The following is a 13,605-nucleotide window of genomic DNA, read 5'->3' as shown; positions in this document are numbered from 1 at the left end:
TGATATTTTAAAAAAAATCAAAATTTAACCAAATTTTAGAAAGTTGCAAATATTGGAGAATACCAATATTTTTCTTTCATGTAATCTTTGTGGAGGTCAACAAAAAGGATTTGTACAAGAAAATGCACTGGCAGCATATCCTGTATTGGATCCCCTTTTGATTAAAATACTGAAAGACCATAAGTTACAAGAGCAGAATTAAGCCATTTGGCCCACCCAGTCTGCTCCGCCATTTTCCTCCCAGCCCCAATCTCCTGCCTTCTCCCACTATCCCTTCATGCCCTGACTAATCAAGAACCTATCAACTTCTTCCTTAAACATACATGAAGACTTGGCCGCCACAGCTGCCGGTGGCAAAGACTTCCACAGGTTCGCCACTCTCTGGCTAAAGAAATTTCTTTTTTTTTCTTTTTTTTTAATTTTATTTTTATTTGGATAAGGAGTTCACAATTATCATGTACTTTTTTCACACATATAACCTTTTCCATTTTTTTATATGTATAAAACTACAATTATTTATACATTCTTAAGTACACATTGAGATGATATAAAAGCAAAATAAACATTTAAATAGATAATTATGTACTGTGGTAAATCTAACCTATTAGGCTAAGTAATGAAATTAGTTAAGAAAAATGGTAATAATAGTTTCCATACAACCCTTCTGGACTATTTCCACTGGTCCAAAATGTTGCATACAAGCCTATATACCAACCATTGTAGGTGTTTATATCCCAATTTGTTCGTGCTTGTTCCTGCCCGCAGACATAATTATCCAATCCCTATGTACTTATTTACTTAATTTTTTCATTTTTTTTTATCCCTTTCCCAAATCTTTCCCTTTACTTGTGTTAATTCTCTATTTTCCAAAAAAAACAACAAACATTTAGACTAGGGGTGCTTACGTTAGCAATATTACTGTGTTGATGAGAAGAGCAATATAAATCATTAGGAGAGTCATCTAAAGTCTGCTCGCATTGGGGTTATATATTCAATCCATTTATTCCAGATTTGATAAAATGTTTCTTTTTGAGTTCTCAGGGAGTAGGTCAACTTTTCCATTTTAAATATTTCCAAGATAATTTTGTACCAATCTTCTAATGCAGGTGGTATTGGATTTAGCCATTTTCTAGTGATTGATTTCTTACTTGCCGCTAAGAGGGCCTGCAGCAACTTTATATCTTCCTTCTGTTCAAGGAACAATACATGCCCCAAATAGAGCGTCTCAAAGTTCAGAGGTATCTGGGACCTAAGTACCTTAACTAATGTTCTATGAATACCTTCCCAAAATAGACTTAGTTTAGGGCAATCCCAGAAAATATGAAAATGATTTGCCTCCTTGGAGCCGCACCTTCTCCAACACATCACATTTGTATCTTTATATTTATCCTGATATGGGGTCTTGAAGTATCTTATAACGTTTTTCCAACAATGGTCTCTCCAAGTCAAAGAATTAGTCGAGGACCATTGAAAGCTGCAGATTTTCCCCCAAGCCTCCTCTGAAAGTACCAACCCCGCTTCTTTCTCCCACTTCTCTTTAATATACAGTGTATTTACATTTTTAGCATGGGAGAGTGCATTATATAGGCGAGAAACTGATTTACTAGGTATTGAACTGCAAGCCGAATTCAGAATCTTGAAAAATTCTAATTCTACTGTTGATAGGTCTGTATATCTACAACTCTGGTTAACATAGTTTCGTATTTGAAGGTACCTAAAAAAGTCATTATGTTCTAGGCCATGTTTGTCCTGCAGGATTTGGAAACTTTGTAATACTCTTTTATCTATAAATGAGAGGTAGGTTGTAAGACCTTTCTTTATCCATAGCTCAAATCTTTCATCTCCTCTGTTGGGAAGGAATTCGGTATCATATGCACACCATCTAAAGAGATTTAGCATGTTATTAATTCCACATGAATTAACCACCTTCTGCCATACTTTTAATGTAAGATTTATCCAAGCATTATTAAATTTTTCCAACTGGGCCATCAATCCTTTGTCAGCTATTGAGGCCTGAAGAGGAAAACTGTCAACTAATCCAAATTCTATTTCCTTCCATCTAACCTTATATTCCCTATTACACCAATATAACAGAGGGGTTATCTGTGAGGCATAAAAATAATTTCTCAGGCAAGGAAGAACCATACCTCCTCTTTCCTTCCCTAACTGTAAGGTGTTATATCGAATTCTAGGTTTCCTTCCTTGCCAAATGAAGCGGGAAATCCATTTGTCCCATTCCCTGAATTGATTATCATCCACCTCCACTGGTAAAGTACGGAAAAGATATAATAACCGAGGAAGAATATTCATTTTTATAGTATTTATCCTTGAATTTAAACTTAAAAAGGGGATAAGATTCCATCTATGCATATCTGCTTTTATCTCTGAGATTAATGGCCCATAATTTACCTGTGACAGTGTTGAAAGATCCTTCGGCAGGGTTATTCCTAAATATTTTAATGATTTAGCTTCCCACTTAAGATCGTATGTATCCTGCAATTTTTTGGATGGTGTATAATTTAGGGACATAACCTGCGTTTTCTTTACATTTATTTTATAACCTGATATTTTCCCAAAGTCATCCAACAGTGTAAACAATCCTATAAATGATTTTTCTGGTTCACTCAGATAGACCAAAACATCATCTGCGAATAACGCTACTTTCTGTTCAATCCCTGCCACCTTGATACCTTTTACGATTTCGCTCTGTCTTATTAGTTGGGCAAGTGGTTCAATATATAGCGCAAAAAGGAGAGGAGAAATTAGGCATCCCTGTCTAGTGCCTCTCTCTAAAATGAAGGAGTCAGAGAGGTCCCCATTTATCTTAATTCGGGCTGTTGGGCTGTCATACAGAGCCTGAATTACTTTAATAAACCTTCCTTGAAAGCCGAATCTTCCTAACACTCTGTATAGGAATGCCCAACTAACCGAATCAAAAGCTTTCTCAGCATCCAATCCTACTATCATTGTCTCTGTCTCGTTCTTATTAACCTGTTCTAATATGTGCAGAGTTCTCCTTATGTTGTCCTGTGTTTGTCTTTGTTGAATAAATCCAGTCTGGTCTAAATGGATTAGGCCAGGTAAAAGCTTTTCCAATCTGCGCGCTAATATAGATGTAAATAGTTTGTAATCTAAATTAAGAACACTAATTGGCCGATAATTGCCACATTCTAGTTTATCTTTACCCTCTTTAGGAATAACTGAAATAATCGCTTCTCTCCAGGAAGGTGGAGTTTCTCCTCTCTGCAAGATCCAATTAAAGGTGTTAAGTAGTAATGGGGCTAACTGTGTCTTCAGGGACTTGTATCACTCTGAGGTAAACCCATCAGAACCCGGGGACTTTCCAGCCTTTAACCTAGAGATGGCCACGTTCAGTTCTTTGACAGTTACTGGTTCTAATAAACTTTCATTTTGTAAATCTGTAAGTTTAGGTAGATCTAAAAAATTCAATACACTGTCTATATAGGGCTCATTGGGGGCCCGGGGTTGGGAGTACAGCTCTCGATAATACGTTTCAAAACTCTCTTGAATTTTCCCTATTGTACTCTCCACAAGCTTTGTCTTTGGATTCTTTATTTTATGAATTGTATTGTCTGCTTGTTGTTTTCGTAATTTATATGCTAATAATCTAGCTGATTTACCTCCTACTTCATAATTCTTTTGTCTCAGGTAAAGAAAATTTATTTGAGTTTCCAACGTATAAATATCAATTTCACTTTGCAATTTCCTAATTTCCTGTTTTCGATTTGAATTACTTTTGTTGCTATCTCCAACTTGAAGTTGTTTTAATTTTCCTTGAAGGTCTGCTAATTTTTGTGCATTGATTTTTTTCATGTGAGTAGTAATGGAAATAATTTTCCCTCTCAGTACAGCTTTCAATGTATCCCATAAAATCACTGATGTTTCTCCCGTGTCATTAAGGTCTAGATATTCTTTGATTTCTCCCCTTAATCTCTCCATTACTTTTGGGTTATTAAGTATATGTGAGTTTAGCCTCCATAGTGTTTTCCTCATTTTCCTTTCCAGGATTAGAGACATAGAGACTGGGCTATGATCCGACAGATCAATTGTTGCAATATTACAGTTTTTTATCCTGAATCTATCTGTATTAAAGATAAAGAAATAGTCTATCCTTGAATAGGCTGAATGAGGGAAAGAGTAATATGTATAATCTTTACTAGTAGGGTGTAATTCCCTCCAGACATCTATAATTCCCAACTCCTCCATCAATGAATTCACTTTCCGAGTCAGAGGTTTATTCTGAGTAACTATTCTTGAAGAATCTAATATAGGATTTAATCTAATATTAAAATCCCCTCCACAAATTACTACCCCTTGAGAACTGACCATTAGGTCAAAAATGTAGAAATTTCTTATCTTCATTCTGAAATTTTACTTCTCTATTCTGAGGCTGTTCCCTCTGGTCGAAAACACTCCACCATAGGAAATATCCTCTCCACATCCACTCTAGCAAGGCCTTTCACCATTCAATAAGGTAACCCCTCACTCTTCTGAATTCCAGTGAATACAGGCCCACAGCCAAACACTCTTCATATGACATGCCATTCAACCCCGGAATCATTTTTGTGAACCTCCTTTGAACCATCTCATTTCAGCACATCTTTTTTTTAAGATAAGGGGCCAAAACCACTCACAATACTCCAAGTGATGCCTCATCAGTGCTTTATAAAGTTTCAACATTACATCCTTGTTTTTATATTCTAGTCCTCTTGAAATGAATGCTAACATTGCATTTGTCATCCTCACCACAGACTCAACCTGCAAATTAACCTTTAGGGAATTCTGCACAAAGGCTCCCAAGTCACTTTGCAATTCAGTTTTTTTTTGTATTTTCTCTCCATTTAGAAAATAGTTAACCCTTCCATTTCTTCTACCAAAGTGCATGACCATACACTTCCCAACACTGTATTCCATCTGCCATTTCTTTGCCCATTCTCCTAATTTAATTCCTTCTATAGCCTCTTCACTTCCTCAAAACCACCTGCCCCTCCACCTATCTTCATATTGTCTGCAAACTTTCCAACAAAACCATCAATTCCATCATCCAAATCAATGACATAAAAAGAATCGGTTGTAACACAGACCCCTGTGGAACACCAATTGTCACCACCAGCCAAACAGAAAAGGCTCCCTTTATTCCCACTCTTTGCCTCCTGCCAATCAGCCACTGCTTTATCCATTCTAGAATCTTTCCTGTAATACCATAGCTTGTTAAGCAGCCTTGTGTGGCACCCTGTCAAAGTCCTTCTGAAAATCCAGGTACACATCAACCAATTCTCCTTTGTCAATCCTGCTTGTTATTTTTTTTCAAAGATTCCAATAGATTTGTCAGGAAAGATCTTCCCTTGAAGAAATCATGCTGACTACGGCCTATTTTATCATGTGCTGCAAGTACCCTGAGACCTGATCCTTAACAATTGACTCCAACAACTTCCCAACCACTGAGGTCAGACTAACTGACGTATAGTTTCCTTTCTTCTGCATCTCTCCCTTCTTGAAGAGTGGAGTGACATTTGCAATGTTCCAGTCTTCTGGAACCATTCCGGAATCCAGTGATTGTTGAAAGATCATTACTAATGCCTCTACAATCTCTTCAACCATTTCTTTCAGAACTCTGGGTTATACTCCATCTGGTCCAGGTGACTTATCTTCCATCAGACCTTTCAGTTTCCCAAGAACCTTGTTTCTAGTTATGGTATATTACCTCTCCAGCATTGTTTCACAGTGGTCCAATATCCACTCGCGGCCCTCTTTTACACTTTATGTATCTGAAGAAACCTTTGGTATCCTATTTAATGTTATGGGATGGCTTAACTTTGTATTCCATCTTTACCTTCTTAATGACTTTTTTTTAGTTACCTTCTGTTGGTATTTGAAAGCTACCCAATCCTCTAACTCCCCACTAATTTTTGCTCTATAATATGCCTTCTCCATGGCTTTTATGTTGGCTTTGACTTCCCATTAGCCATGGTTGTGTTATCTTTCTTTTAAAATACTTACTCCTCTTTGGGATGAACACGTCCTGTGCTTCCAAATTGCTTCCAGAAAATCCAGTCATTGCTGCTCTGCCTTCTTCCCTGCCAGTGTTCTTTTCCAATCAATTCCGGCCAACTCCCCTCTCATGCCTCTAATTCCCTTTACTCCACTGTAACACTGATACATCTGACCCTGGCTTCTTCTCAAATTTCAGAGTGAATTCAGTTATATTATGGTCACTTTCCCCTAAGGGTTCTTTTACCTCAAGCTCTCTTAATGAATTCTGGTTCATTGCACAACACCCAATCCAGACTACCTGACCCCTAGTGGGCTCAACCACAAGCTGCTCTAAAAAGCCATTTCGTAGGCACTCCAGAAACTCCTCCTCTTGGCATCCAGCATCAACCTGATTTTCCCAATATACCTACATATTGAAGTCCCCCAAGACTATTGTAACATTGTCCTTTGGGCATGCATTTTCTATCTCCCATTGTAATTTACAGACCACATCCTTACTACTGTTTGGGGCGGGGGGGGGGTCTGCATACAAACCCCATCAGGGTCTTTTTACCCTTTTAGTTCCTTCGCTCTATCCACAATGATTCAACATTTTCCAACCAAATGTCATCTCTTTCTAACAATTTGATTTCATTTTTGTTTTTAAACCAGAGCAACACCACCCCCTTTACTTTCCTGCCTATCCTTTCAATATAAAGTGTATCCTTGGACATTAAGCTCCCAGCTTTAATATTCTTTCAACCATGATTTAGTGATGCCTATATCATACCTGCCAATCTGCAACTGTGCTACAAGTTCATCCACCTTATTCCATCTACTGTGCACATTCAAATGTAACACCTTCAGTCCTCTATTCACCCTTCTTGAATTTGTCTGCCTATTACGTTGCAACTCATCTTGTTGACTGCAATTTTGCTCTATCAACAGCTTTTCCACATACATATTGCCCCTGTTTGTAATCCAGCTACCTCATTTTCAGTATTATTACCAGTCTTTCCTACAATACTTCTTGCATTGAAATATATGCAGTTCAGGACACTTGTTGCCCCATGCTTAACCTTTTGATTCCCAACTTTGTCTGAGGTTTTGCCAACATCTGCCTCCACAACCTCTCCACTAACTGTTCTGGCATTCTGGTTCCCAACCCCCTGCAACTCTAGTTTAAACCCACCATGCAGCATTTACAAACCTCCCTACTGTGATATTAGTCCCCTGCAATTCAGGTGCAAACCGTCTCTTCTGTTCAGGTCCCATCTTCCCTGGAAGAGAGCCCAATGATACAAAAATCTTATGCTCTCCCTCCTACACCAACTCCCTAGCAATGTATTAAACTGTATAATCTTCCTAGTACCATAATGCTGTAAATCTTGCAGCATTCAGATAGAACTATTGCCCAGAACAAACTGGAAAATTGTAGCAATGAGTAACATATAAATTTTTACTGGGTAGATACCTGCATTATGACTTCAATGCAGGCAGGGCTGCTGTTCAGGATGTTAAACTGCCCTCTTAATTTTCAATGTTTATTAGACTGTTGTTATCAGAAAACATGTTCTAGTCACCGACTTGAACTTAAGCAACAGATATTCCCCAAGAGCTGGTTAGTTCCACAACTTGACCAGTAAGGACAAGTGACAATAAATTGTTTTTTTTTTGACTTTCTGCTTTAGAAATTGTGTGCAAGTTACTTTTCATTGCTTTATTTGAATTAGTCACCTGAAAAGGTATAAAACTTAGACTTTCCCATCTGCTCCACCCTTTCTAAAATGTGGCTATCCTTCAAAATTAACTTTCTTCATCTTATTACTCTATCCAATTATTTTTTTAAAATTCCCCCCAAAAAAGCCATTCTTGAATATATTTAATGATATTAAATTTATTGCCATTGCCATATGTGGAGAAAATTCCAACTAATCATAACTAGGTGAGGTAAATCAGACCCGAGACAAATTCTGACATGTTCAACTTACAGAAGCAAAAAAAAAGTGCCAGTTTCAATTTCATTATAGAAACTGGGGACTTGGAAAACAGAGAGAAATGAGAAAATCTGCAGTTACAGGAAATCTAAGCAACACACACAAAATGCTGGAGGAACTCAACATGCCAGACAGCAAAGAAAAGAGTCGACGTTTCAGATCGAGACCCTTCATCAGAACCCAAATTTTGAAAGTTGTTTAGCTTGCTTAAGGAAATTCAGACAGCGTATAATAAAAAGACAAAATGCAATAAATTAGTTAAATTGGCATGTAATTGGAAATTTGAGATGCTGCTTTTTGCTATCAGATTAAGGAAATGACATGGATTGCTAGTCAAAATGAAATACGTATATAGGCAAAGGGTACCACAGATAAACAAAATCACTGCTGGCAGCTATTAATAAAGCCAATAAAAATTCAAACCTGTAGATTCATAAATTCATGCCTGGAGCGATAAAACTGAAAATCAGAATTGATACTTTCTATTAAACCTTGCTTTATGTCAATAGAAAATAACTCTGGTCTCTACAACTATGATAAGAGAAGCAGTGCAAACAGCTTCACAAAAATGATGCCATAACAGAGGAAACATTGAAAAGACTGAGACTGTCTTTAGAAATTAACAAAACTGAGAGGTAAGCTAATAGGTTTTCCAGATTACGAATCATTGTTGCAGCAGAGTAGCCAGGATAACATGGGGGAAAAAGCAAAACTTGTGATCATAAATGCAAGATGAATCCTCATGAATCCAACAGAAACCTCAGAAGTGTGAACCTTAAACCAGATAAGGAAAGTGCATAGATGTATTTAAATAAAACCTGAAAAACAACATGATCGAACAGAACTGAAATTTTGTTCACCAGAATCAGGTTTATTATCCATTGCCTTATATGATGTGAAATTTGTTTTGTGGAAGCAGTACAGTGTAAAGACAAAATTGCTATAAATTACAAAATAAAATGGAATAATGAGATAGTGTACATGGACTTATGAACCGTTCAGAAATTTGATGGAGGAGAGGAGAAAGATGTTTCTGAATGACTGAGTGAGAGTCTTCAGGCTCCTGGAGCTCCTCCCTGACTGCAATTATGAGAAGATGGCACGTCCTGGATGCTGGATCCATCCTTCTTGAGGCAGCACCTCGAAGATGTTCTTTTTTTTATATATAATTTTTATTGAGTTTTCAAAGTGAATACATGAGAATATCTACCCTCCCCCCTCCGATATATACTCCTACCTAAAGAGAAAAGAAAAAAAGAACTGCCTGAATATTGGAAGGTTTGCACATGTTCCATGGGATTAAAAATAAATTTAATATATATATTTGTTACTTTCCCCAAGGAACCAAGATCTTTATCATCGGAGCTGTAAATAAGGGCTCCAAATATTCAAAAATGTTTCATATTTATCTCTTAAAATCTAAAACATTACTTAGCTTCTCAACTCTCATAGTTCCCTGAGGAATCTCTTTGAACTTCACCATATTGCTATGTGTTTCCCTCCCAATCATCCAGGCAAAAAGAAAAAAATAGATGATACAAAAAAGAAAAAAACAAAATACCCCCCCACTAATGTTGTGAATGAAAAGATACACAACACTACCCCCCTCCATTTTGCGGGTCGTGGCTATTGCCACACTTGCACACATGAATAACGTAGCTATTGGTCAGTATTTCTTCCAGCTCCCCCGTAACAAAAAATTGTGTGTATATAAAAAAAATTAATGTTACTATTCCCAGCTAGTATTCCTCAAATTTTAACCTTTCTTTCCCTCCCTCATATAATTAATAATATATTTATATATTCATCCGCCTAAAAATCCAACAGACCTACTCCTTGATCCAGTCTTCATCTTCAATCCATCTCGCTCCCTTAGGTTTGTTCTTGTATCTTGAATATTCAAAGAATCTCACACAAACTCCTCCACTTTCCGGTAATCGTCAAAAAATCTTTTTTCTCCACCAGCCAAAAAAATCTTCAAGGTTGCAGGATAACGCAATATAAATTGATGACCGTGATCCCATAGGGCTTTTTTCACTGGATTAAATTTCTTCCTTCTCTTCAAAAGTTCATAACTTATGTCAGGGCAGAAAAAAATTTTCTTCCCTTCTATCATCAGTGGCCCTTTTCTCTTCTTGGCAGCTTGGGCAGCCGTCTGTGGAATCCTTTCTTTGTCTTGAAATCTTAAGAATTTTATTAAAATTGATCGAGGATATTGGTCATCTTGTGGTTTTGGTCTTAGAGCTCTATGTACTCGCTCAATTTCAATTGATCGGTCTTCCTCTTTCATTTGTAAGGTTTTCGGGATCCATCTTTGAAAAAAATTCTATTGGATTATCTCCCTCTATACCTTCTTTGAGACCAACAATTTTAATATTACTACATCTACTAAAATTTTCCAACACGTCCACTTTCTCCAAGAGTCGATTTCTTTCCGTGTTCCAGACAAGCACATCATTTTCTGTTTTTTCCACTCTACCGTTAATATGCTCCATTTTTCTTTCCATCTTCTGAAGTTTCTTATCCATTTTATCCTGTCTTTTCATAGCTTTATCATAGCACAGCTTCACGTCTCTAAGCTCTGTTCCTATTTTTCTTAGTTCAGCCGTTAATTGCAATAAAGCCTCTCTTATGTCTCCGTCATCTCCTTTACTTCCAGTTCTTCCTCCTCTTCTTCATCTGTATTCTCTGCAGTATCCAATTCTGACTCTGAGTCACTTTCAGTTGCAGTGGCTGTCGGTTCTTGTAGTTTAAGTTGTGTCGATTTGTGCATGCATACTTCTTTGCGCATGCGCATTTCCGGCATCTTCTTCCGAGAGACCGCTACCGCTGCCATTGCTCCCTGTTCTTCTACGCCAGAGATAAAATGCGTCTCCTCCGGAGGAGATCCAACCTGAATCAGAGGCTCCATCGCTGCAGTAGGCCCTTTTTTCTTCCCATCTCGCGGCAACTTCACAACAACAGACTTCTTCTGTTGCGGTTTACGAAGCATATCGTAGAGTAGTCTTACGAAGTTTATAAGTAGTTTTCGGAAAGTATTTATTAACTTTACTTTGTTTAAACGGTACTTTGCTGATTTTTTACGGGAGAGCTGGATTTACACGTCTCAATCCCACGTCATCACGTGATGCCCCCCCTCGAAGATGTTCTTGATGGTGGGAAAGATTGTACCTCTGATGGAGCTGGCTGAGTCCACAACCCTCTGTAGCTTCTTGCCATCCTATGCATTAGAGCCTCCATACAGTCAGAATGCTCTCCACCATATATCTGTAGAAATCTGTAAGTGTCTTTGGTGACATACCAAATCACCTCAAACTCAACACACAAAGCCACTGCATCCACATTGTTGGGGACAAGATAGATCCTCTGATAAGTTAAGATCCATTACGTTTGCACTGCTCACCGTTTCCACCACTGACCCCTCAATGAGAATGGTGTGTTCTCTCCTGATTTGCACTTCCTGAAATTTGCAATTCCTTGGTCTTGTTGATTCCTAGTACGAGACTGTTGTTACAACACCACTCAACTACCAGCTATCTCTGCACATTTTCGTCACCATCTGAAATTTTACCAACAGTAGTGTCATCTGCAAATTTATAAATGGTGTTTGAGCTGTACTTAGCTACAGTGTCATGTGGCGAACAAAGAGTGACAATATTTGGGAGGAGACTTGTGGGGCAGATGAACACATAGGTAATAGGCCTGGCAAGATGGCCGTTTAAAATTGTTAAAAGTTATGTATAATCCAATTTTCACTAATTCAGTGACTATGTTAAATAAAAATTGATTCTTTATACAACTCTTCATTGTTATATAAAAACAATGTTACATTAACACACTGATTCAATGCATTTGTAAAGGGAGACGTACCTTTCCATCAGATGCAGTGTTTATCCTGTAGTGGTATACCCTTCCTTCATAACGAAGTGATATGGATCTTTGTCCGGGGCTGCTTTCACTCTCCCGTACCAGAAAACTTCCATTGATGCCACTGCTGAGGAGATACTCTGCAGCATTGCGAGAGACTGGCCCATGATACCAGGAGTGTTTTTCTAAACTGTTAACTGGTGTTATGTAGTTGCTTGGAACCCAGCCTTGGCCATTTTTAGTCTGAGCCTCACACCATTCTCCATTGTGGTTATAGCCCAGAACACGAAGCTTTTCACCTTTAAAGAGAGAATCCAGGTTTCAATCCATAATTCTGCATATCACAAATAGAACAAAGTGAAACCATTTTCTAAAGAGAAAACTACCTTCTATTTTGCATGTTTAGAAGTTAATGTTGTATATGGTGACATACGTACTTCGAACTTTGCAAATATTGCACTGCTAATATTTGCTATATTTATCGATCTAACTTTAGAGATCTTTTAACTTCACAAGCACATATATTTTACACACAATCCCAGCCCCCTCCCAAAACTTCCAATCTACCCCAGATGTTGAAGTCACAAGGTACTGACTGATTTCACTTTACTGCTAACCAACTGTGCAACGTGGGGAACATACTCTTCTCAGTCACTATCATACCATTTGCCACAACTGGGCAACAAAGAACAAATGTAAACACCATCTACAAAAATCAGCCTGGATCACAGTTGGCTGTGGAACTGAAAGCAGAGATAAAATAGCTTCCTAGGAGCTTCAAAGGGATTTGCCATATATGATAATCTTTATTTGCACAGATGTATACTGAAACAAGTTTACATCAAAGCAAATGTGGTCAAAAATATTTCCAATATTGTATATTGCATTGTGTAATTAGAGCCTAATATTTCAAGTCAGCGTTATAGCTTTCCATTCCAGGCTGTATTCTGTAAATTAGTTGGGAGAAAATTCATTACTCAGGATATGTAATTCTAACTTATTGAATTCACTTGCAACCTGCTCTATCTAGCATTTGGGACAATTCTGAAAGGAACACCACCATTTAGAGGGGGAAAACTGAAGTAGTGATGGCATCAATGCCAGGGCATAAACCTGGATGTGGAATTACCAAGTAGAAAACAGGTTCTGACTTAATACCAACTTAATTAAAAACAGATGCATCAAAAATGTATTGCTGGAGCGATAATTTTTTAAAAAACTATTGCAACCAAGGTCGATAGACACAAAACAAGTCCAGGTATACCTTCAGATGACAAATCAAGACTAGTGTGTAAATCCAGGGCTAATTTTATTATTACTCGCCAACCCTTGCCCCCCCCCCACCTCAGACTAAATTACTACTTCAGTTAGTTCTCTGAAAATACCTAGAATAAGGACTTCTGCTAACCATTGGCATGGTACAGTTTAGCATGTACTATTCATTCAGGTTAACCATACGATCACTAGTCTGCTTCAAAAAGATATTCCAATTCCAATATTGTATATTACATTGTGTTTGACGTTTGAATGGACTGGTGATTCACTGCTTACCTTTTGTTATGCTGAGAGTGTTATCACCACTGGCAACAAAATCATACAGTGCAACAAAAAGGTTGGGGTCATTTTCACTGGGGCAAGCAAGCAAGTTCTCTTTGGAATTCCACCGAGCAGCTTCATTCAAACCCTGTGACTCAAACTCCGGACGGTGCAGGGCTTCTGTAAAGAAAAGAGAGCTAAAATTATAACA

The 13,605-nt window shown here is 37.8% G+C and overlaps 1 protein-coding gene across 3 annotated transcripts in view; it reads right to left on the bottom strand.

Annotated features, from left to right (window-relative positions):
• Positions 1–13,605, bottom strand: part of abl1 (c-abl oncogene 1, non-receptor tyrosine kinase) — a 155,319-nt gene that overhangs the window by 47,579 nt on the left and 94,135 nt on the right. For all 3 annotated transcript variants that reach the window (XM_063073649.1, XM_063073648.1, XM_063073650.1), the window contains 2 exons: positions 13,410–13,574; positions 11,862–12,157 (listed from right to left, as the gene is read on the bottom strand). In XM_063073649.1, coding sequence (XP_062929719.1) covers positions 11,862–12,157; positions 13,410–13,574 — 461 coding nt within the window. The remainder of the gene's footprint in view (positions 1–11,861; positions 12,158–13,409; positions 13,575–13,605) is intronic.

The sequence above is a fragment of the Mobula hypostoma genome, chromosome 21 (assembly GCF_963921235.1).
Source record: "Mobula hypostoma chromosome 21, sMobHyp1.1, whole genome shotgun sequence".
NCBI lineage: Eukaryota > Metazoa > Chordata > Chondrichthyes > Myliobatiformes > Myliobatidae > Mobula > Mobula hypostoma.
This window is presented reverse-complemented; position numbering and strand designations above follow the sequence as displayed.